The sequence below is a fragment of the Pristiophorus japonicus genome, chromosome 1 (assembly GCF_044704955.1).
Source record: "Pristiophorus japonicus isolate sPriJap1 chromosome 1, sPriJap1.hap1, whole genome shotgun sequence".
Lineage (NCBI taxonomy): Eukaryota > Metazoa > Chordata > Chondrichthyes > Pristiophoridae > Pristiophorus > Pristiophorus japonicus.
In genome coordinates this window covers 479,657,677-479,682,187 of record NC_091977.1, presented here as the reverse complement: position 1 = coordinate 479,682,187, position 24,511 = coordinate 479,657,677, and the positions used below count along the sequence as shown (strand labels likewise).

At 51.7% G+C, this 24,511-nt stretch overlaps 1 protein-coding gene across 1 annotated transcript in view; it reads left to right on the top strand.

Moving 5' to 3' along the window:
• The window catches only part of setd2 (SET domain containing 2, histone lysine methyltransferase), a 232,785-nt gene that overhangs the window by 124,866 nt on the left and 83,408 nt on the right, over positions 1-24,511 (top strand). The window contains exons 19-22 of the mRNA XM_070887830.1: positions 293-404; positions 732-800; positions 5,443-5,526; positions 21,393-21,494. Of these exons, the coding sequence (XP_070743931.1) occupies positions 293-404; positions 732-800; positions 5,443-5,526; positions 21,393-21,494 (367 nt within the window). The remainder of the gene's footprint in view (positions 1-292; positions 405-731; positions 801-5,442; positions 5,527-21,392; positions 21,495-24,511) is intronic.

Sequence of the window (24,511 nt, the reverse complement as noted above, 5' to 3'; positions counted from 1 at the left end):
CTACTGGAGAGTTACCTTGTTTTTCTCTGCCGAAACCTGAAAGATTCCCAACTATTTAACTTTTCCCCTTTAAATTAAACTGCTACTTACTTCGAAGCTACTGGCAATTGCCACTAACAATTTACTCCAGCCTCCAAATGGTTTAACGAGAATAACCCTTAAAACTCACCCACTTGCCAAACTCACGAATGCCACTCTATGCTGCTGCACTCCGTGCTCTGCACGAGCTGCCTCTTTTTCGCTCGACACCCGTAGATCCCGCCTCACTCTGTCATGTTGTATATTCCTTCAGGCAAACACAGTGGGACCCGCCATTATGGGATGGAGGCAGCGACGACATGAGCGTGGGTCACGAAGCCGAAATGGACCTGGGGACCCCCACGTACGATGAAAATCCAGCCAAGGTGACGTTTCTTGCTGCCGAGGGGCGTTTCTGTCTCTTCAGATTTCAGTGCAAAACAAAATGATTTCTGCATCTCTCACTCAGCGGTGACGTATCTGTTACTCGATGGTGCTGCGTCTTTCAACCGATGATCTGTCCCTTGCCTGTCCCCTCTTGTGCCCTTACCTGCCGCCGTATTATTACCCATCTGCGCCCGTACCCGTCTGCCCTGCCTTCCTTGCCCACTAATGTTACCTGATTGTGATATCCTAAAGGCCGAGGGAGTGAAGTCTATCAGCTAAAGGGAGCCGGAGCGAACACTTTATTGTTTGTTTCTTGTTACTTTTAGGACCCAATGCTCAGTGAGCTACACGGACAAGATGGAAGTGGAGACGGGACACCCAATTCTTACAGCCAGGTGTGTGCAGCTGTACAGCATGTGCGTGTGCTTGTGAACGCCCGTGTGTTGTTCAGAAAGGGATCCCCAGATTCGGCTTATGATACATATTTCGTCATATCTCAACAGCCGTATCGGGAGGGTGTGGGGGTCGCGGACGTGGGCTGAATGCATCGATCTGGGGTAGCGAAGTGGATGAGGTGCTGCAGTTGCCCTTAGCATCTCCCCAGGGAGAGGGGAAAGTCAGCCATGGTGCCTGCTCCCGATTGCTAATCAATGCCTGTGCTGGTCCGGGGCAGGATCGAGGCCCCCCTCCTCCTGCTTTTGCTGCTGCCGTCACCACTGCTCACCCGCCTGCTTCACGCACGAAGGAGGAGGTTGCGAGGGCACTCGGCGGTTGCAGAGCTGTATGCTCTGAGGCGGCCAATGCCTATTGTATAGAAGGGGCGGCAACATTGGCAACAAGCAGAGTGCTGAGCCACTCACTCCCTCGCTGAATCTGTTTCACACTGGCACTCCTTTTCTCTCACTCACTCTTTCAATCTCTCATCACTCTTTTTTTCACTCTTTCTCTCGCCCTCCCACCCCCTCTCTCTCTCGCCCTCCCACCCCCCCCCCTCTCTCTCTCTCTCTCTCTCTCTCTCTCTCTCTCTCCCTACCGCCCTCTCTCTCTCTCTCGCCCTCCCGCCCTCTCTCTCTCTCCCGCCCTCCCGCCCTCTCTCTCTCTCTCTCTCGCCCTCCCGCCCTCTCACTCTCTCTCTCGCCCTCCCGCCCCCTCTCTCTCTCGCCCCCCCACCCTCTCTCTCTCTCTCTCTCTCTCTCTCTCTCTCTCCTTCCCGCCCCCCCTCTCTCTCTCGCCCTCCCACCCCCTCTCTCTCTCGCCCTCCCACCCCCTCTCTCTCTCGCCCTCCCGCCCACTCTCTCGCCCTCCCGCCCCCTCTCTCTCGCCCTCCCATTTCCTCTCTCGCCCTCCCATTCCCTCTCTCTCTCGCCCTCCCACCCCCTCTCTCTCTCTCTCGCCCTCCCAACCCCTCTCTCTCGCTCGCCCTCCCACCCCCTCTCTCTCTCTCGCTCGCCCTCCCACCCCCTCTCTCTCTCGCCCTCCCGCACCCTCTCTCTCTCGCCCTCCCACCCCCTCTCTCTCTCGCCCTCCCACCCCCTCTCTCTCTCGCCCTCCCACCCCCCCCCCTCTCTCGCCCTCCCACCCCCTCTCTCTCTCGCGCTCCCACCCCCCCTCTCTCTCGCGCTCCCACCCCTCTCTCTCTCGCCCTCCCACCCCCCCCTCTCTCGCCCTCCCACCCCCTCTCTCTCTCGCCCTCCCACCCCTCTCTCGCTCGCCCTCCCACCCCCTCTCTCGCTCGCGCTCCCGCTCTCGCACGCCCCCCCGCCCTCACACGCTCGCACCCCCCTTTGCTCACACTTTCTTGCTCTTGATCATGTGCTCTCACTCTGTCTACTGTTCGGCAAAGTCCAGTGGAACAGCTCAATCTTTGGTGTGGTTTCCCAGGCTGAGATCCGGCTACAGGTTTATACTTCACCGAATTCACAACCTCTATCCAGTGGCTGATGTTTTGGCACACATTCTGCTTGCCATTGCTATCACCTTAATCCCCTCTTCCACACACACGCTGCAAAGACCAACACTTTTAAGATTTTTTTCCCTTCACTGTGTGTAGCAGAGTTCTTCATTTAACCAGCTTTGTCTCTTTGACACCCACCATTTCAAGTTTGCTTGACACGAGGGCCCAAGTACTGTTTGATCAGGACCTCTTCTGAGTTGTGCTCTACTTGTTTCACTGGATTTCAGCACCTAATGGCTTTGTTGATTGCTGCTCCGCATTAGTTAGCCATGTTGGGGCCGACTTTGCCCTGTTCTGCGTCGGTGCTAACGGAGCACAAACCTGTTTTCGCCCGGGGGAGTTAGCAGAGGCGTGAACACGGTAGTGCCCCGGGCCGCTGCGCCTCCAACAATGACATCAGCGCCGTGCTCGACAACCCTTTCAGCCCCGCGGTGGAAATTGCCTCGCGCCCCATGAGGCTGCCGTGGGCGATGCCTGTGCCAGCCTCGTGGGTTGCGAACCGGGCCCACCTCCGCTCCTGGGGCGGAAGTTAAAGGGGAGGTGGGCTGCGTCGCCATTTTTTTTTTCTTCGGCCGACTCACCAGTCAGCCGGTGCTCCATCGCTGTCCCGTAGTCCGGACTGTAATGGTGCAGCCCAGCGCTCCGCTTGGGTGCCAGGCTGTGGTCGCAGGATTCGCAGTGGCCCTCCCCTTCAACGGAAGGTTAGGGGCGTTGGAACACGTCGGCGCTACGCGGAGAAGCCGTGTAGTGCTGCCGACCCCACCCACGTAGCACTGCGGACAGGTCCGAAAAGGAAGTGGGGCGCGTGACTTTGCGCTCCACTTCCTGAATTTTGTGGCCGGGACAGGTCTTCCGCGCTGTCGCAGCAAGTCCCGCCCGACTCTGTTATCGCCCCCAAATGGGGCACAACCCATTTTCGCCCCTGTTGAGCGTTGAGTCTACTTAAAATCCAAGGGGTAGCTTTTGAGGCCTTCTGGCTGGCACAAGCAGAGGGATAGCGCCACGACTATGGTGGGGATGACTTGCCTGCCACATTCCCGCTGTGGTTGCTGCAATCTGACTGGCCGGTTAAAGTCGGAGATGCCAGGGAAATAACTTTTTTATTCGAGTGGGTGCGTGTGTTTGTTTTTCCTTGTTGACTGAGTTGGTTTAATCGTGGGCATGAACTGTGTCAGAGGAGCGCTGCAATCGGGCTCCAAGCCCCGGGGCTGAGTGTGGAGGTGGGAGAAACAGTCAAGTTCCCTGCTGCTGTTCACTATCCAGTGTGGCTATCCCGTGTGATCAGGAGCTGGCTCGGCTCCGATTTTCCCCCCCCCCCCCCCCCCGCTCCCAAAGGTGAGAAGTCACAGGGTACGGTCGGGTAGCGGTTAAGTTCGGGATCCAGAGAATGAGTTTAAATTCCACCATGGCAGTGTGAAAATGTCAATTCTGTTTTTCAAAATCTGGAAATTAAAAAACGTATCAATAAAAATGATCATGAAGCTGTTAGATTGTCATCATCGGCAGTCCCTCGAAGCGAGGATGACTTGCTTCCACGCCAAAAAGGAATGAGTTGAATGATGTTTCAATGAAGGACCTAATATTCCAGATCCCGACCTACATCGTGAAGGGTGGAGGATGCCTGTGCTTGGATTTTTTTAACGTGTGGTGGCCGTTGCACACCAGCCACCACACGGGCTTGACAGAGCTCGGTCTTGGTCCAGTGGCAAGGATTAACCAAGACGACTGGAGACCAGCTCTACTGCATGGACCGAGCGCGCACACATAGAGCAGTGTGGGGTTGGCCTGTGCTGCCCCTGGGCCCTTGCCTCTTCTGGGCCCCAGACTCACGCCTCGCCTGGGCCCCGGTCACTTCCTTCTCCAATCTCTCGCCGCTCCTTCGCCCCTCCTGCTGTGCCTGCCCCCACTGCAATCAGCGACCTGACTTCGTAGCCGTCGCCCTCCTGCAGTGGTATGCCACCGCACACTGCTCCCTCTGATGGCCCCGGCCTGCTGATTGTCTTGCAGGCCGGGACTGTACCGATTCCCTCTAAATCCCAACTGGTTCACGATTGTCTTTTAGCAAAGGAAACCTGCAGTCCTTTCCTGGTCTGGCCTATATGTGACTCCAGTCCCACACTGACGTCGTTGACTTTTAACTGCCCTCTGAAGTGGCCTAGCAAGTCACTCAGTTGTATCAAACTGCTCTTTTTTTAAAAAAAAACAACACACGGACTACAGCGATTCAAGAATAAAGCACACCACCAGCTCCTCTAGGGGGACTAGGATGACTAATAAATGCCAGCAGTGCCCACATCCCAAGAATGAATTTTTGACGAGATATGTTGACACTCAGGAGAATGGCCATTTGGTGTGGTACCGAGAGGTGGCGGAATCCTGGGGAAAGTACACACCTTCCACGGAGAATTGAAGGGCAGAATTAAAAAGAGCAGGCCTACAGTTCTCTCTCAACTTTCCAGATGATGATCCAATTGTCTGTTTCCTTGAAACAGTTTTATTTTTTGGTGATGGTTGGAGATGGCCATTAGCTCTGCCCCCTGCGATGTTGCTGGGTTTTTCAGAGCTATCAACAAAAAAAAATTAAACTTAATAAATTGGAAGTTTTCAAGCTTATGAAGAGAAGTGGTGGTGTCGATTGAGGCAAATTGTGCACTGTGGTGAAAGGTTCAAATCCCAGCGGGCAAGAGTTAAAAATGGGGAAGGCAGGAGTCGGAACAGTAGACCGGAAAATTATTTTCACCCAAAGGAGAATAGTGTTGGGGGATAAGTTAGCAGGAAAAAGTGAGGGTAATGAGGGCAGGGGTAAATGGGGGTTAAGATGCAATCAGATGTATTGCTCGGGAGAGAATGGGTTCAGGGATATGGTGAATAGATGTCCGCTCAATCCAAAGGACCTCTTGGGTTAACAGCCTTTTCATATTTGATGTTGCTGAGTGTTGTTGGGATTACAACCAGGTGAGTGCGGATTTGTGCCGGGTAACTCCTGCCCAGACCGGTGCGATCTGGAAATCCAGCTCGGACTAGTTATCTTGCTACATTTTTATTTTTAAAGTCACCAAAATCCTTACATTCTCCTGTTGCAGTCATCCAAGAGAAAGCCTAAAACTGCGGAAGCCGACACCTCGAGCGAGCTCGCCAAGAGAAGCAAAGAGATGTTCAGGAAGGAGGTAAGTGCAATGCAAAAGGTTTGTCTCTTCTCTCCGCCTCCATTCACTCCACGTCCCACATCTCCTCGCACTTTAGTAAGAAGAGCACTGAGTTCTCCCAGTGTCCTGGCTAACATTCCTCCCTCAATCAACACCCAGAACAAATCAATTGTTGCATCTTTCTGTGCACAAAATGGCTGAACCCCCCCCTCCGCCAGAAAAAAAACATGAACTGCCTGTTTATCTCATTACTACTTATTGGTTCTTGCTGTGCACAGAATGACTGCCATGTTTGCCTACTTAACGATGACGACACTTGACAAGTAATTCATGGGATATAAAGCATGTCCTGAGAGCTATCATTAAAGTGCTTTGTAAATGTAAGTTTATTTTATTTTTTTATTTTTCCGTTTATGTGGCACAGTGCAGATGTAAAGTTAAAGAAGTTGGAAGTCAGGAGAGGGTTGAGGAGAACCATGAGGGCAATTGAGTTGTGGGAAAAGTTACGAGGGAGCTGCATTAAAGTTGTCAGTATAAATGTTTTTGAGTCAATTGGATGTAGAGAAAGAAAGGATTGGGGGGGATGGTGAGAAGGTTGTGGGGAGGTGGGATTGATCTTTGAGAAAGGACTGGTTTGTTGGACTGCACGGCATCAGAAGAAAAATTCAGCACTCGCTTTTAATAAATTACTCATTGTCTGAATTGCAAATAGGCTGTTAATTCATTCAACTTTCCTCCTCCTTGCTTTTCTCGTGAGCATAACTACAGCTCCCGAATGTGCCCATGTCATCTAAATGTACCCCTGCTTCCCGAGGAAGTGCCCTCCTCCCAAGAACGTAACCCAATCTCCTATGGACATGATCCCTCCCAAAGATTCACCCCCAACTCTCAGGGGCAGGACCCACCTTCCCATGGACGTGCCCCCATCTGTAATGCACATGTCCTGCACCCAACATGCCCCGCCTCCCCCCCATCTCTGTCGGGTGTCCCTCAATGCCCTGACAAGGTAGTGGTGAGCCGCCTTGTGCCCGTGTCGTCAACGTGCTCCCACAGTGCTGTTGGGGATTTGCAGGATATTAACCCAGTAACAATGAAAGAACAGCGATATCTGTCTAAATCAGGATGGTTGTGACTTGAAGATGATGGTGTTGCCATGCATCTGTTGCCCTTGTCCTTCGAGGCAGGGGAGTTTGCGGGTTTGGGAGGTGCTGCCGAAGAAGCCTTGGTGACTTGCTGTGGTGCATCTGTAGATAGTACACACTGTAGCCATGGTGCACCGGTGATTGAGGAAGTGAATGGTTTAGGCTAGTGGGTGAAGTGCCAGGCTGGACCAGACATTAGCAGGTCCCAGCCTGACTGAACCTTATCTCACTGCTTCAAAAATTCTGTTGTTTCTTTGCCAAGAAGGCTGGCATGATATCGGGCGAGGACAGGATCGGGCAAGGCTGCAGTGCTTGCACCCCATGAGCGACCAGCCTGCTGGTACTCAACAGCCTGTGCCGAGTTAGAGACTGTAAGTTAACGAAGCTGTGGTGGCTGGGGACAATTGCCTTCTGACCCGCTGGAACCAGCAGCGACAGGGTCCGGCTCATCTGCAAACCCCCACCCTCCGCCCCACAGTTGAATGGGCTGCAGGCACTCGCTCACACGTGAATAGTTACAAGGAACCATGGTGCAATCGACACCCGTGGTTCCACGCCCCAGCAAGAGCCAACTCCTTCAGTTGTGGGGGAGGGGGGAAAAGGAAGAGCGTGGTGGGAGAGAGATATATAAAAAGCACTGGAGAACCATACCAGGTCATACAGCAAAAATAATAAATGCTGGCCAATGTTTAGGATGGGCCCATCGTTGCAACTTGAGGGAAAGTGAGGCTTTTGAAGGACAGCCCGTAAACAGAGCGGATTTCACAGCCTGTAAATAGGCTTTTTAAAAAATGCACGGCCGCAAGGTATGAAGGGCACCAAACTACCGCAGTCACCCCAGGCAGGCGTGTGAGGGAGTGTGAGTTTACACAGCTGCAGAAGGAGCGGGAGGGCACGGGAGCATGGCTGTTATTTTATCCTTCGGGAAGTGTTATTCCTGAATTTGAGGTCACATTCTGGGAGTGCTGCAGTTCAGTAAGTGATTCAATCTCTCAACAACTTTATTATGTCTTCTCCCCTTCAAGCCACCCACTCCAGGCTGACACTCCAGTGCAGTACTGAGGAAGTGCCACACAGTCAGAGATGCTTTCTTTCGGACCACACTTTAAAGCGCTCTCAGAACGATGCAAAAGATCCCATGATACTATTTGAAGAAGAGCAGGGGAATTCTCCCCAGTGTCCTGGCAAATATTTATCCCTCAACCAACATTGCTAAAAGGAATTATCTGGTCACTGATGCAATTGCTGTTTGTGGGAGCTTGCTGTGCGTAAATTAGCTGCCGCATTTCGTACATTACAAGTGGCTACAACAAAAACTTGCATTTATATAACGCCTTTAATATCAAACAAAATTTGACACCGAGCCACATGACATATGAGGGCAAAACGAGGTAGGTTTTAAGGAGCGTCTTCAAGGAGGAAAGAGAAACATAGAAACATAGAAAATAGGTGCAGGAGTAGGCCATTCGGCCCTTCAAGCCTGCACCACCATTCATTAAGATCATGGCTGATCATGCAACTTCAGTACCCCATTCCTGCCTTCTCTCCATACCCCCTGATCCCTTTTGCCGTAAGGGCCACATCTAACTCCCTTTTGAATATATCGAACGGACTGGCCTCAACAACATTCTGTGGTAGAGAATTCCACAGGTTCACAATTCTCTGAGTGAAGAAGTTTCTCCTCATCTCGGTCCTAAATGGCTTACCCCTTATCCTTAGACTGTGACCCCTGGTTCTGGACTTCCCCAACATCAGGAACATTCTTCCTGCATCTAACCTACGCTGCACTCCCTCAATAGCAAGAAGGTCCTTTCTCAGATTAGGAGACCAAAACTGAACACAATATTCCAGGTGTGGCCTCACCAAGGCCCTGTACAACTGCAGTAAGACTTCCCTGCTCCTATACTCAAATTCTCTCACTATGAAGGCCGACATGCCATTTGCCTTCTTCAGCGCCTACTGTACCTGCATGCCAACTTTCAATGACTGATGTACCATGACACCCAGGTCTCGTTGCACCTTCCCTTTTCCTAATCTGTCACCATTCAGATAATATTCTGCCTTCCTGTTTTTGCCACCAAAGTGGATAACCTCACATTTATCGACATTATACTGCATCTGCCATGCATTTGCCCACTCACCTAACCTGTCCAAGTCACCCTGCAGCCTCTTACCATCCTCTTCACAGCTCACACTGCCACCCAGCTTAGTGTCACCTGCAAACTTGGCGATACTACATTCAGTTCCTTCGTCTAAATCATTAATGTATGTTGTAAATAGCTGGGGTCCCAGCACTGAATCTTGTGGTACCCCAATAGTCACTGCCTGCCATTCTGAAAAGGACCCGTTTATTCTTGAGAGATAGTGTGTTCCTAACACAGATGAGGCTGCACACGGGGAGGTTAAAGTAACCGTGATCTCAGTCTTTATTAAGACACTCCAGAATGAGGAACAGGTCTTGGGGGCCGGCTCATATACAGTGCTCCGAAGGGACTTCAGGGGATGAGCTCCCTGGTGGCGGAACATGGGAGTGCATGCTTTACAGATACACAACATCACTGCCCCCCGCCCCCCCCCCCCGCAAAGTCAAAGTGAAAACTATTTACAAGGTGAGGCGAGCCTTTCTTTCCCTGGTGGACCGCCTCGGTACAAATGTCTGTTCTGGTGTGTTGGCTGTGCCCTCGCTGGGCTGGCGTGTTGTTGGCCCTGCAGGGCTGCTGGGTGAGCCTGGCCTTGCTGGGCTGTTGGACGTGATGGGTTCGATTTCCTGGTCAGGGGTGGTGTCGTTGATCCTTTGGGTGTGTGTTATGGGCTCGAAAAAGGTGGTGTCTGCTGTGGGTTGTTCAGGGCAGTCTGTGAATCGCAGCCTCATTTGGTCCAGGTGCTTTCTACAAATTTGTCCATTGTCTAGTTTGACTACAAACACCTTATTCCCTTCTTTAGCTATCACCGTGCCCGCGATCCACTTGGGACCATGTCTATAGTTTAGCACACAGGGTCATTCAGATCAATTTCCCGTGACACAGTGGCGCGACCATCGTTTACATTTTGTTGCTGCCGCCTGCTCTCTACCTGATCATGCAGGTTGGGGTGAACCAGCGAGAGTCTGGTTTTAAGTGTCCTTTTCATGAGTAGCTCAGCCGGGGGCACCCCTGTGAGCGAGTGGGGTCTCGTGCGGTAGCTGAGCAGTACTCGGGACAGGCGGGTTTGGAGTGAGCATTCTGTGACTCGTTTAAGGCTCTGTTTGATTGTATGTACTGCCCGCTCTGCCTGCCCATTGGTGGCTGCTTTAAATGGGGCCGAGGTGACATGTTTGATCCCATTGCGGGTCATGAATTTTTTAATTCGGCACCGGTGAAACATGGCCCGTTGTCACTGACCAGAATGTCAGGCAGGCCGTGTGTGGCAAACATGGCCCTCAGGCTTTCAATGGTGGCGGTGGCGGTGCTTCCCGACATTATTTCACATTCAATCCATTTTGAAAAAGCATCCACCACCACCAGGAACATTTTACCGAGAATCGGGCCCGCAAAGTCGACATGGATCCCCGACCATGGTCTGGAGGGCCAGGACCACAAACTTAGTGGTGCCTCTCTGGGCGCGTTGCTCAACTGAGCACACACGCTGCATTGCCATACACAGGACTCTAAGTCAGAGTCGATACCGGGCCACTACACGTGGGATCTGGCTATCGTTTTCATCATTACTATACAGGGTGTGTGCTGTGGAGATCCGAGATGAATGTCTCCCTGCCCTTTTTTGGTAGCATTACGCGGTTACCCCACAACAAGCAGTCTGCCTGAATGGACAGCTCGTCCTTTTGCCGCTGGAACGGCTTGATTGGCTCTTGCACTTCAATGGGGATGCTGGCCCAGCTCCCATGTAGTACACAGTTTTTTTACTCGGGACAGCAGAGGATCTTGGCTGGTCCAAGTCCTAATCTGGTGCGCCATGTCAGGTGATTTATCATTTTCAAATGCTTCCATGACCATCAACAAGTCTGCGGGCTGCGCCACCATCAACAAGTTTGCAGGCTGCGCCATTTCCACCCCCGTGGTGGGCAATGGTAGCTGACTAAGAGCATCCGCACAGTTCTCGGTGCCTGGCCTGTGGCGGATCGTATAGTTATATGCTGATAGCCCGAGTGCCCACCTTTGTATGCGGGCTGAGGCATTAATATTTATCCCCTTGTTTTCAGCAAACAGGGATGTGAGGGGCTTGTGATCGATTTCCAGCTCATATTTGAGGCCAAACAGGTACTGATGCATTTTCTTTACCCTGAACACACACGCTAATGCCTCTTTCTCAATCATGCTGTAGGCCCTCTCGGCCTTAGACAAGCTCCTCGAAGCATAGGCGACAGGTTGCAACTTCCCCGCAATGTTAGCTTGTTGTAATACACACCCGACTTCGTACGACGACGTGTCACATGATAGCACAACTCTTTTACACGGGTTATACAATACAAGCAGCTTGTTGGAGCATAAAATGTTTCTGGCTTTCTCAAAAGCAATTACTTGGTTTTTTTCCCCATACCCAGTTCTCACCTTTGCGCAATAACACATGTAGGGGCTCTAAAAGGGTGCTTAACCCCGGTAAGAAGTTACCAAAATAGTTGAGGAGTCCCAGGAACGACCGCAGCTCCGTGACATTTTGTGGCCTGGGCGCGTTGCTGATAGCCTCTGTCTTGGCGTCTGTGGGCCGAATGCCGTCCGCCGCATTCTTTCTTCCCCAAAAACTCCACTTCTGTTGCCACGAAGACACATTTCGACCTCTTCAGCCGCAGCCCGACGCGATCCAGTCACTGGCGGACCTCCTCCAGATTTTGTAGGTGCTCGGCGGTGTCCCGACCCATGACCAATATGTCGCCCTGAAAGACCACTGTCTGTGATACCGACTTGAGTAGGCTTTCCATGTTTCTCTGGAAGATCGCTGCAGCCGACCGAATTCCGAACGGGCATCTGTTGTAGATGAACAGTCCCTTGTGCGTGTTGAAGCAAGTGAGGCCCTTCGAAGACTTCTCCAGCTCTTGCTGTAGGCCGAAGTCAGGTTGAGCTTGGTTGAACGTCTTGCCTTCTGCCAGCGTCGCAAATAGGTCGACTGCCTTAGGTAGCGGGTATTGGTCCTGCAGCGAGAAACGATTAATAGTTACTTAATCGCCGCAAATCCTGACTGTGCCATCACTTTTGAGTACTGGAACAATCGTGTTGGCCCACTTGCTGAATTCCACTGGGGAGATGATGCCCTCGCATTGCAGCCTGTCCAGCTCGATTTCCACACTTTCCCTCATCATGTGAGGTACTGCTCGAGCGTTGTGATGAATGGGTCATGCCTCTGGGACCAAGTGGATCCGTACCTTCGCCCCGGAAAAGTTTCCAATGCCTGGCTCAAAAAGGGAAGGAAATTTGTTAAGGAGCTGGGTACATGAGGCCTCATCGACATGTGACAGCGCTCAGATGTCATCTCAGTTCCAGCGGATTTTGCCCAGCCAGCTCCTTCCAAGCAGTGTGGGGCCATCGCCCAGGACAATCCAGATTGGCAGTTCGTGCACCGTGCCCTCGTCGGTGACCTTGACCATGGCGCTGCCCAGGACAGTGATAAGCTCTTTGATGTAAGTTCTCAGTTTCCTGTGGATGGGGCTCAGGGCTGGTCCGAATGCCTTGTTGTACCACAATCTCTCAAACATAATTTTACTCATGATGGATTGGCTAGCGCCAGTGTCCAGTTCCATGGCTACGGGTAAGTCATTCAATTTTACGTTTAGCATTATAGGTGGACATTTCGTCAAAAATTTGTGCACCTCGTGTACTTCAGCATCTGCCTCCTCTCTCTGAAGCTCGAAATTGCTTTGATCCACCATGGACCGATCTTCCTCTGCCACGTGGTGGTTAGCAGGTTTTGCAGAGCTTGCAGCTCGTTTGCAAGCTTGTTGGTGGTGCCCCATTGTTCCACAGCTCTTGCAAACATACCCTTTGAAGTGGCATGAATAGGTTGAATGGAAGCCTCCACAACGCCAACAAGGTGTGAATTGCCTTGCATTCATCCTTTGTTGGGGACTCTGAGTCATCTGGGTCACCTGAGACCTGCTGGCAGTTGCAGACTCATGGATTCTGCCCTGTACATTTTTGCTTGCAAACACAGTTCCAGTTAAATTCATGAACATTGCTAGCACTTGTGTGCTGAGAGATTTGTTTGGTGTTATCACTGGTGGACATAATGGCCTTATTAAGGGTCGGTGTCTACAGTCAAAAGTTTTCGTAGGATGGTCTCGTGGCCAATGCCCAGTACAAAAAAGTCTCTGAGCATTTGCTCCAGGTAGCCATCAAACTCACATTGTCCTGCAAGTCGCCTTAGCTCGGTGACGTAGCTTAGCACTTCCTGACCTTCAGATCGCTGGCACTTGTAGAACCGATACCTTGCCATCAGCACACTCTCCCTCTGGTTAAGATGCTCCCGAACCAGTGTACACAGCTCCTCATACGACTTATCTGTGGGTTTCACCGGAGCCAGAAGATTCTTCATGAGGCTGAAGGTCAGTGCCCCGTAGATTGTGAGGAGGACCACTCTCCTTTTTGCAGCGCTTCCTTCTCCATCCAGCTTGTTGGCTACAAAGTACTGGTCTAGCTGTTCGACATAGGCTTCCCAGTCCTCACCCTCCGAGAACTTCTCCAGGATGCCCACAGTTTGCTGCATCTTTGTGTTGGATTCGTATTCTCGTCGTCAGTTATTGTGTTCCGAACACAGATGAGACTGCACACAGGGAGGTTAAAGTAACAGTGACCTCAGTCTTTATTAAGACACTCGAGATTGAGGCGCAGGCCTCATGGGCCGGCTTATATACAGTGCTCCCAAGGGATGCTGGGATCCCTTGGGACTTCAGGGGATGAGCTCCCTGGTGGCAGAACATGGGAGTGCATGCTTTACAGATACACAACAAGAAAGAGGCAAAGAGGTCTCGGAAGGGAATTCCTGAAGGCACGGCTGCCAATGGTGGAGCGATGAAAATCGAGGATGCTTAAGAGGCCAGAAATGGAGGAGTGCGGATATCTCGGAGGGTTGTAGGGCTGAAGGATAGCGAGGGGCGAGGCCACGGAGGGATTTGCAAATTTTTTAATCGAGGCGTTGTTTAACCGGGAGCCAATGTCGATCAGCAAGCAGAGGGGTCATGGCTGAACGGGACTTGGTGCGAGTTAGAATACGGGCTGCAGAGTTTTGGATGAAAATAAGTTTATGGAGGGCGGAAGATGGGAGGTTAGCCAGAACTGCTTTAATAGTCAAGTCGAGTGGTAACGAGGGTTTCAGCAACAGAGGAGCTGAGGCAGGGGCGGAGTTGGCGATGTTACAGAAGTGGAATTCGGCGGTTTTAGTGATGGTGTGAGGTGGTCGGAAGCTCATCTCAACGACACTTCAAAAGTACTTCACTGGCTAGAAAGCATTCTGGGACGTCCCAGGTATAGGAACAGGAGTGGGCCATTTCGCTCCTTGAGCTTGTTGCACCATTCAATTAGAATCTTGGATGATCTGCATCTTAACTCCATTTTCCCCGCCTTTGTTATCTAACAAAAATCTATTGATCGCAGTTTTGAAAATTTCAATTGACCCAGCATCGACAGACTTTTAAGGACATAAAGGGAAACATAGAAACATAGAAAATAGGTGCAGGAGTAGGCCATTCGGCCCTTCGAGCCTGCACCGCCATTCAATGAGTTCATGGCTGAACATGCAACTTCAGTACCCCATTCCTGCTTTCTCGCCATACCCCTTGATTCCCCCTAGTAGTAAGGACTACATCTAACTCCTTTTGAATATACTGAATGAATTGGCCTCAACAACTTTCTGTGGTAGAGAATTCCACAGGTTCTCCACTCTCTGGGTGAAGAAGTTTCTCCTCATCTCGGTCCTAAATGACTTCCCCCTTATCCTTAGACTGTGACCCCTGGTTCTGGACTTCCCCAACATTGGGAACATTCTTCCTGCATCTAACCTGTCTAAACCTGTCAGAATTTTAAACGTTTCTATGAGATCCCCTCTCATTCTTCTGAACTCCAGTGAATACAAGCCCAGTTGATCCAGTCTTTCTTGACATGTCAGTCCCGCCATCCCGGGAATCAGTCTGGTGAACCTTCGCTGCACTCCCTCAATAGCATGAATGTCCTTCCTCAAGTTAGGAGACCAAAACTGTACACAATACTCCAGGTGTGGCCTCACCAAGGCCATTTATAACTGTAGTAACACCTCCCTGCCCCTGTACTCAAATCCCCTCACTATGAAGGCCAACATGCCATTTGCTTTCTTAACCACCTGCTGTACCTGTATGCCAACCTTCAATGACTGATGTACCATGACACCCAGAGGTCTCGTTGCACCTCCCCTTTTCCTAATCTGTCACCATTCAGATAATAGTCTGTCTCTCTGTTTTTACCACCAAAGTGGATAACCTCACATTTATCCACATTATACTTCATCTGCCATGCATTTGCCCACTCACCTAACCTATCCAAGTCACTCTGCAGCCTCACAGCATCCTCCTCGCAGCTCACACTGCCACCCAACTTCGTGTCATCCGCAAATTTGGAGATGCTACATTTAATCCCCTCATCTAAATCATTAATGTACAATGTAAACAGGTGGGGCCCCAGCATAGAACCTTGCGGTACCCCACTAGTCACTGCCTGCCCTTCTGAAAAGTACCCATTTACTCCTACTCTTTGTTTCCTGTCTGCCAACCAGTTCTCAATCCACGTCAGCACACTACCCCCAATCCCATGTGCTTTAACTTTGCACATTAATCTCTTGTGTGGGACCTTCTGAAAGTTCAAATACAACACATAAACTGGTTCCCCTGTCATGTATCTTACATTATTATATATAACTGTATCCTAACATGCTATACATGACTGTAATAAGATATGACCTGTAACCACCAGCATATCTTAGCACCAGGGGTGCACTTACAAGAGACAGGTATATAAGGGCAGGTCTCAGGCAAGTGCAGCATGCCAGAGCTGTGAAATAAAGGTGCAGGTCCAGAGTGACCTTTGACTTCACTACATGCCTCGTGTGAATCTGTACTGAGGGGACAGGACTTTACAGTGGCGACGGATTACGGGATTACAGAATCCACAGAATGGCGAACAACGGATCAGATGAAAAGTACAATGCGGGAGACAATTGGGAGGACTTTATAGAAAGGCTCCAGCAAAGCTTTGTAACCAAAGACTGGTTAGGCGACGATAAGGCAGACAAGAGAAGAGCCCATCTCTTGACCAGCTGTGGCTCAAAAACATATGCTTCAATGAAGGATCTGTTGGCACCTGAAAAACCAGCAAGCAAGTCGTTTGAAGAATTGAGCACACTGGTAAGAGACCACCTGAAGCCAGCGAGCAGCCTACACATGGCCAGACACAGGTTCTACAACTACAGACGCTGTGTGGGCCAGAGCATACCCGACTTTGTGGTGGAACTTCGGAGGTTGGCTAGTTTATGTGACTTCTCCAATGATCTGAGGAGAGAAATGCTGAGAGACTTTTTCATTGAAGGAATAGGCCACGCAGGCATATTCCGAAAGCTCATAGAGACTAAGAACCTGACCTTAGAGGCAGCAGCACTGGTTGCACAGACATTCTTGGTAGGGGAAGAAGAAATGAGGTTGATTTACAATACCGGTATGACAACTAACGAAATATTGGAACAAGAAGTTCACAGCACTAAACAAGCTGCTACCCCACACACAGACAAAACCGGGAGAACAGGTTCTCGACAGCAGGCAGAAGCCATCAAGGGCCACAGGAACGGCCGTTCACACCTCATCAACCCACAATGCGAGCAATCAACTACAAACTGAGAGAAGCTCAAGAGAGATCAGCCAGACGCAGCTCATTCTTGGGAACACTTTGAACAATGGAACAGGTCTGTGCTGGAGGTGTGGAGGTGGGCACTCGGCAAGGGGATGTCGATTTCAGCAGGCTGTTTGCAGAAATTGTGAATATACAGGGCATTTGGCCCGCATGTGCAAAAAAAACGGCAGCTCGGCTGGTATACGAATCGGATGGGTCGGAAAGCGGACCAGAAGATGGTGGGGACAGTATCCGGGATACCGGTGTACAGCGGGTCAACACGATCAATGGCCGCTGCTCCTACAACAGAACGCCTCCTATAATGATGAGGGTCCTACTCAACGGGATATCTGTCAACATGGAGCTGGATACAGGAGCGAGTCAATATCTCATGGGCGCTCAACAATTTGAATAACTGTGGCCGCATAAAAGAGACAGACCAAAACTCACAAGGGTCGACACCAAACTTAAGGACCTATACCAAAGAAATCGTACCAGTCCTCGGCAGCGCCATGCTCTCTGTCACACACAAAGGGACAGTGAACCGACTTCCCCTGTGGATTGTCCCCGGAGACCCCCCAGCACTGCTGGGGAGAAGCTGGCTGGCAAAACTAAACTGGAAATGGGATGATGTCCATGCCATGTCATTAGAGGAACGGACCTCCTGCTCAACAGTTATAAAGCGATTTGAACATCTCTTTCAGCCAGGTGTGGGCAATTTCAAAGGGGCCAAAGTCAAAATCTACATCACACAGGATGCTAGACCGGTCCATCACAAGGCCAGAGCTGTATCCTATGTGATGAGGGAAAAGATTGAACACGAACTAAACAGGCTTCTGCGGGAAGGCATTATATCACTTGTGGAATTTAGCGACTGGGCAAGTCCCATCGTCCCAGTCATGAAGCCTGATGGATCCGTACGAATCTGTGGGGACTCCAAATCTACCATAAACAGAGTCTCCCTACAGAACCAGTACCCGCTGCCCAGAGCGGAGGACTTATTTGCCACATTGGCTGGAGGTAAACTTTTCTCAAAATTAGACCTCACATCTGCGTATATGACGCAAGAATTGACCGAGGAATCCAAGCTACTCACCACCATCAACACACATCGAGGCCTTCTCATGTACAATCGATGCCCATTCGGCATCAGGTTGGCAGCTGCCATATTCCAGCGCAACATGGAGAGTCTGCTCAAGTCCATCCCGGGGACGGTTGTATTTCAAGACGACATACTTATCACGGGCAGGGACACCGACTCCAATCTCTGTAATTTGGAGGAAGTACTAAAGCGGTTGGATCGGGTAGGCCTACGAGTCAAGAAATCCAAGTGCCTGTTTCTCGCACCCAAGGTTGAATTTTTGGGCAGAAGGATTGCCGCTGATGGAATCCGCCCAACAGAGTCCAAAACAGAAGCAATTCGCCTGGCACCCAGGCCCCGGAATGTCTCAGAACTGCGCGCCTTTCTCGGGCTACTCAATTACTTTGGGAACTTTATGCAGAACTTAAGCACGCTGCTGGAGCCTCTCCATGTGCTACTTAGAAAGGGGTGCGATTGGTTTTGGGGGGACGCCCAGGAACACGCTTTCAATAAAGCACGCAACCTTCTGTGTTCCAACAGTGTTTTTGACTTTCTTTGACCCAGGTAAAAAGCTAGTTCGCACATGCAATGCGTCAGCGTATGGGGTCGGGTGCGTTTTGCAACATGTCAATAGTGCGGGCAAATTACAACCCATAGCTTATGCCTCCAGGTCACTTTCGCGGGCGGAGCGCGGGTACGGAATGGTAGAGAAGGAGGCGCTCGCGTGCGTGTACGGTGTCAAAAAGATGCACCAATACCTTTTCGGGGCCAAGTTCGCATTAGAAACCGACCACTAGCCCCTCACGTCCCTCCTATCCAAGCGCAAGGCAATAAACGGCAATGCCTCGGCGCGAATTCAACGGTGGGCACTCATGTTGGTGTCCTACGACTACACAATAAGGCACAGACCAGGCACAGACAACTGTGCCGACGCGCTCAGCAGGCTACCCCTGGCGACCACGGAAGGGTCTGACGAACAGGACTGTGAGATAGTCATGGCAATCAATGCCTTTGAGTCCACAGGTTCGCCCATGATGGCTCGTCAAATCAGAGCCTGGATGGCCAGCGACCCCACGTTATCCTTAGTAAAAAGATGTGTCCTAACCGGTGATTGGGCAGAGGCTCGCGATGCCTGCCCCGAGGAATTAAAACCCTTTCACAGGCGCATGCATGAGCTATCACTACAAGCAGACTGCCTGATGTGGGGCAGCCGAGTAGTCATGCCTCTGCGAGGCAGAGAGGCATTTGTCCGGGAGCTCCACCGCGAGCACCCGGGGATAGTTCTCATGAAGGCCATAGCCAGATCCCACGTCTGGTGGCCTGGTATTGACGCTGACCTGGAGCTCTGTGTCCGAAGGTGCACCATTTGTGCCCAACTCAGCAATGCCCCCAGGAAGGCTCCACTGAGCCCCTGGCCTACCAAACCGTGGTCGCGGGTGCACGTAGACTCTGCGGGCCCATTCATGGGCAAAATGTTCCTCGTAGTTGTAGATGCATTTTCAAAGTGGATCGAATGCACCATTTTAAACTCGAGCACAACTCCACCACTGTGGAGAGCCTCGCAACCATGTTTGCAATGCATGGAATCCCTGACATATTGACCACGGCATAAATCACGTCAAGACGGCACCGTTCAAGCCGGCCTCCAACGGCCAGGCGGAGAGAGCAGTGCAAATCATTAAATAAGGCATGTTTAAAATCCAAGGTCCCACGCTGCAGGGTCGCCTGTCGCGACTGCTGCTGGCATACAGATCTCGTCCGCACTCATTGACTGGGATTCCCCCCGCGCAACTGTTGATGAAAAGGACTTTAAAAACAAGGCTCTCATTAATCCTCCCAGACATGCATGAAATCATTGAGGCAAGGCGCCATAAGCTGACTGAGTACCATGACAGAAATTCGAGGGGGAGATGGAATGATATAGGGGACAAAGTGTTTGTACTAAACTATGGCAGGGGTCCCAAATGGCTTGCAGGGACAGTAACGGGCAAGGAAGGGAAACAGGCTACTGGTAGTACAAATGGACAATGGCAAAACCTGCCGGAGGCATGTCGACCAAGTCAAAAGCAGATTTACCAACAACACTGCGGAACCAGAGGCAGACTACAATGTGGAACTCGCACCACACCTGGTGGACAGACAGAGGAAACAACCTGAGGAAAGGGCAATCCCAACAGACAGTCCAGGCGAGTCAACAACAATCACACCAATCGAAACAGACAGCCCAGGCGAGATATCAGCAACCACATCCAAAGAAAAACAGACACCAAGGCAAACAACTGAACCACAACTCAGACGCTCCACGCGAGAGCGTAGACCACCTGAGATTGAATCGATAAAGATAATAAGACCTTGGGGGAGGGTGATGTCATGTATCTTACATTATTATATATAGCTGTATCCTAACATGCTATACATGACTGTAATAAGATATGACCTGCAACCACCAGCGTATCTTAGCACAAGGGCAGGTCTCAGGCAAGTGCAGCATGCCAGAGCTGTGAAATAAAGGTGCAGGTCCAGAGTGACCTTGACTTCACTACATGCCTCGTGTGAATCTGTACTGAGGGGACAGGACTTTACATTCTCCTTGTCCACTCTCCTGGAAATATCCTCAAAAAATTCCAGAAGATTTGTCAAGCAGAATTTCCCTTTCACAAATACATGCTGACTTGGACCTATTATGTCACCTCTTCAAATGCGCTGCTATGACATCCTGAATAATTGATTCCATCATTTTACCCACTACCGATGTCAGGTTGACCGGTCTATAATTCCCTGCTCTCTCCCTCCTTTTTTAAAAAGTGGGGTTACAGGAGCAGGAGTAGGCCATATGGTCCTTCGAGCCTGATCCGCCATTCAGTAAGATCTTCGCCCTCAACTCCACTTTCCCGCCCTATCTCCCGTTGATTCCCCCAGACTCCCAAAATCCATTGAACTCAGCCTTGAATATATTCAGAGACTCAGCATACACAGCCCGCTGGGTCAGAGAATTCCAAAGGTTCACAACCCTCTGAGTGAAGAAATTCCTCCTCATCTCTGTCTTCAATGGCCGACCCCTCACCCTGAGACTGTGCCCCCTCGACGCTCCAGCCAGGGGAAACAACCTCTCGGCATCTACCCTGTCAATTGTGGGGGCGAGAGTTCCAGATTTCCACCACCCTTTGTTTAAAAGTGCTTCCTGACCATCTTTGAATGGTCTGGCTCTAATTGTAATCCCCACCAATGGAAATAGTTTCTCTGTATCTACCCTATCAAATTCTTTTATCATTATAAACATCTCGAACCGATCACCCCTCAACCGTCTAAACTTAAGCGAGTACAAGCCAAGTTTATGCAACTTGTTCTCATTATACCCTTTAAGCCCTGGTACCATTCTGGTGAATCTGCGATGCCCCCCCTCCAAGGCCAGTATATCCTTCCTGTGGGACGGTGCCCAGAATTAAATGCAGTACTCCAGATGGGGTCTGATGTCGGCTCTGTACGACTGATGTATCACTTCCTCCCCTTTGTATTCCAGCCCCCTTGAGATGAAGGTCAATATTTTACTAACCTTTCTGATTGCTTCAACTGATTTGTGTACCTGAACACACCCTTTTCATATTGTGTTTGGTGTGCGGTGCCCAAAACTGAACAAAGTTGGATCAGGTGCTGTATAAATGCAAGCTGTTTCTTACTGCAGGGTGAGCAGTATCCAAAGCAACATTAGCCCAGTGACGATCATGGTTGGGTTGGGGTGGGGTGGGTTTGAAGGGAAATACCTAGAGTGGAAGCTTATCAGCGAGAGGGCAGGTAGCCATTCTAACTTTTGTCCCCTCTTCTTTCCAGATCTCTCAGTTCATCGTTCTGTGCCTGAATCCCTACCGGAAACCAGACTGTAAATTAGGAAGAATTGTAGCGACTGAGGACTTTAAACATCTGGCTCGGAAGGTAAGGGCACAGAAAACTTAATTTAGTTGCATTGTGAGAATTCTTTTCTGGGGCCGCGTTTGGAAACCAGCGAATCCGACGGACCCCGCTGATAGCCCTGGTGTGGTACTGGTATGGGCAAGGAGGAGGCACTGCTTGGATCAGCAGTCGGTGACGAGTTGACTGACCTCGGCCACGGGAGTGGACTGGTGACAGTTACCCTTGTCGAATTTTGGACTGGCGATGGCGGTGGGGCGGGGGGAGGAGGAGAATAAGCCCTATGGAAAGTGCATTTGTTAGCGTCGGGTCAGGCATGGCTGCGACAACCCACGCGGTTGAACAGTACCGGCTCTGGCTTGCGGAAACTCCCAAGTGATAAAATGGCCACGAATTACGTGACGGCGTGCAGTTAGCGGCTGTGGATCCAAAGCCAGATCGTTAATAACTTTGGTTCCAACCCCTTTCTCTCCCTCTCCGTACCTCTTTTTCTCTCTCTCCCCGCACGCGCTTTCTCTCCCCAATTTCTCCCTCCCTCCCCTTCAACTCCCCCTCCCTCTCGGCCCCGCCAATTCTCCCTCTCGGCCGGCCGCCGCCCATTCGCCGCGCCCCACGCCCATCCTCTCGCCCCCCTCGCCCCTTCCCCTCGCCCCTCTCCTCCCCTCCTCCCCTCTTTCCCTTGCCCCTCCCCCATGTCCAGTTCCCCCCCTCCCATTCACTGTCCTTCCTTTTTCCATCTCCTCCCCCTCCCCCTCCCCTTTGCCCTCTCCCTCCCTTCACCCTTTCCTCTCCCTCTCCCCTATTTCTCGCTGTCCTCTTGCCCTCCTCTTACCCTATCCTTTTCCCCTTCCCACCCCCTCCTCTCCCTCACTTCCTTTTCCCCAATCCTCCCTCACTCTCTTTCCTCCTCTCCCTCACTCTCTTTCCTCCCCTCCCTCACTCTCTTTCCTCCCCTCCCTTACTCTCTTTCCTCCCCTCCCTCACTCTCTGCCCTCACCTCCCTCACTCTCTGCCCTCACCTCCCTCACTCTCTGCCCTCCCCTCCCTCACTGTCCACCCCTCTCTCCCTCACTGTCCACCCCTCTCTCCCTCACTGTCCTCCCCACCCTCACTCTCTGTCCTCCCCTCACTCTCTCTCATCCCCTCCCTCACTCTCTCATCCCCTCCCTCACTCTCTCATCCCCCTTCCTCACTCTCTCATCCCCCTTCCTCACTCTCTCATCCCCCTTCCTCACTCTCTCTCATCCCCCTCCCTCACTCTCTCGCATCCCCCTCCCTCACTCTCTCTCATCCCCTCCCTCACTCTCTTTCTCTCATCCCCTCCCTCACTCTCTCTCATCCCCCTCCCTCACTCTCTCTCATCCCCCTCCCTCACTCTCTCTCTCATCCCCCTCCCTCACTCTCTTTCATCCCCCTTCCTCACTCTCTCTCATCCCCCTCCCTCACTCAATTTCTCTCATCCCCTCCCTCACTCTCTCTCATCCCCCTCCCTCACTCTCTCTCATCCCCCTCCCTCACTCTCTCTCATCCCCCTCCCTCACTCTCTCTCATCCCCCTCCCTCACTCTCTCTCATCCCCCTCCCTCACTCTCTCTCATCCCCCTCCCTCACTCTCTCTCATCCCCCTCCCTCACTCTCTCTCATCCCCCTCCCTCACTCTCTCTCATCCCCCTCCCTCACTCTCTCTCATCCCCCTCCCTCACTCTCTCTCATCCCCCTCCCTCACTCTCTCTCATCCCCTCCCTCACTCTCTCTCATCCCCCTCCCTCACTCTCTCTCATCCCCCTCCCTCTCTGTCATCACCTCTCTCTCTCTCTCTCTCTCTCTCTCTCTCTCTCTCTCTCTCTCTCTCTCTCATCCCCCTCCCTCACTCTCTTTCTCTCATCCCCTCCCTCACTCTCTCTCTCTCTCTCTCTCTCTCTCTCTCTCTCTCTCTCTCACATCCCCTCCCTCACTCTCTCTCATCCCCTCCCTCACTCTCTCTCTCTCTCATCCCCTCCCTCACTCTCTCTCTCTCATCTCCTCCCTCACTCTCTCTCATCCCCTTCCTCACTCTCTCTCATCCCCTCCCTCACTCTCTCTCATCCCCTCCCTCACTCTCTCTCATCCCCTCCCTCACTCTCTCTCATCCCCTCCCTCACTCTCTCTCATCCCCTCCCTCACTCTCTCTCATCCCTCCCTCACTCTCTCTCCATCCCCTCCCCATCTCTCTCTCTCTCTCATCCCTCCCTCACTCTCTCTCTCATCTCCTCCCTCACTCTCTCATCCCTCCCTCACTCTCTCTCATCCCCTCCCTCACTCTCGCTCATCACCTCCCTCACTCTCGCTCATCACCTCCCTCACTCTCTCTCATCCCCTCCCTCTCTATCTCATCCCCTCCCTCACTCTCTCTCTCTCATCCCCTCCCTCAACTCTCTCTCATCACCTCCCTCACTCTCTCTCATCCCCTCCCTCACTCTCTCTCTCATCCCCTCCCTCACTCTCTCTCTCATCTCCCTCCCTCACTCTCTCTCATCCCCTCCCTCACTCTCTCTCATCCCTCCCTCCTCACTCTCGCTCATCCACCTCCCTCACTCTCTCTCATCACCTCCCTCACTCTCTCTCATCCCCTCCCTCTCTCTCTCATCCCCTCCCTCACTCTCTCATCCCCTCCCTCACTCTCTCTCTCTCATCCCCTCCCTCACTCTCTCTCATCACCTCCCTCACTCTCTCTCATCCCCTCCCTCACTCTCTCATCCCCTCCCTCTCTCTCTCATCCCCTCCCTCACTCTCTCTCTCTCATCTCCTCCCTCACTCTCTCTCATCCCCCTCCCTCACACACTCTCATCCCCTCCCTCACTCAATTTCTCTCATCCCCCTCCCTCACTCTCTCTCATCCCCTCCCTCACTCTCTCTCATCCCCTCCCTCACTCTCTCTCATCCCCCTCCCTCACTCTCTCTCATCCCCCTCCTCACTCTCTCTCATCCCCCTCCCTCACTCTCTCTCATCCCCCTCCTCACTCTCTCTCATCCCCCTCCCTCACTCTCTCTCATCCCCCTCCC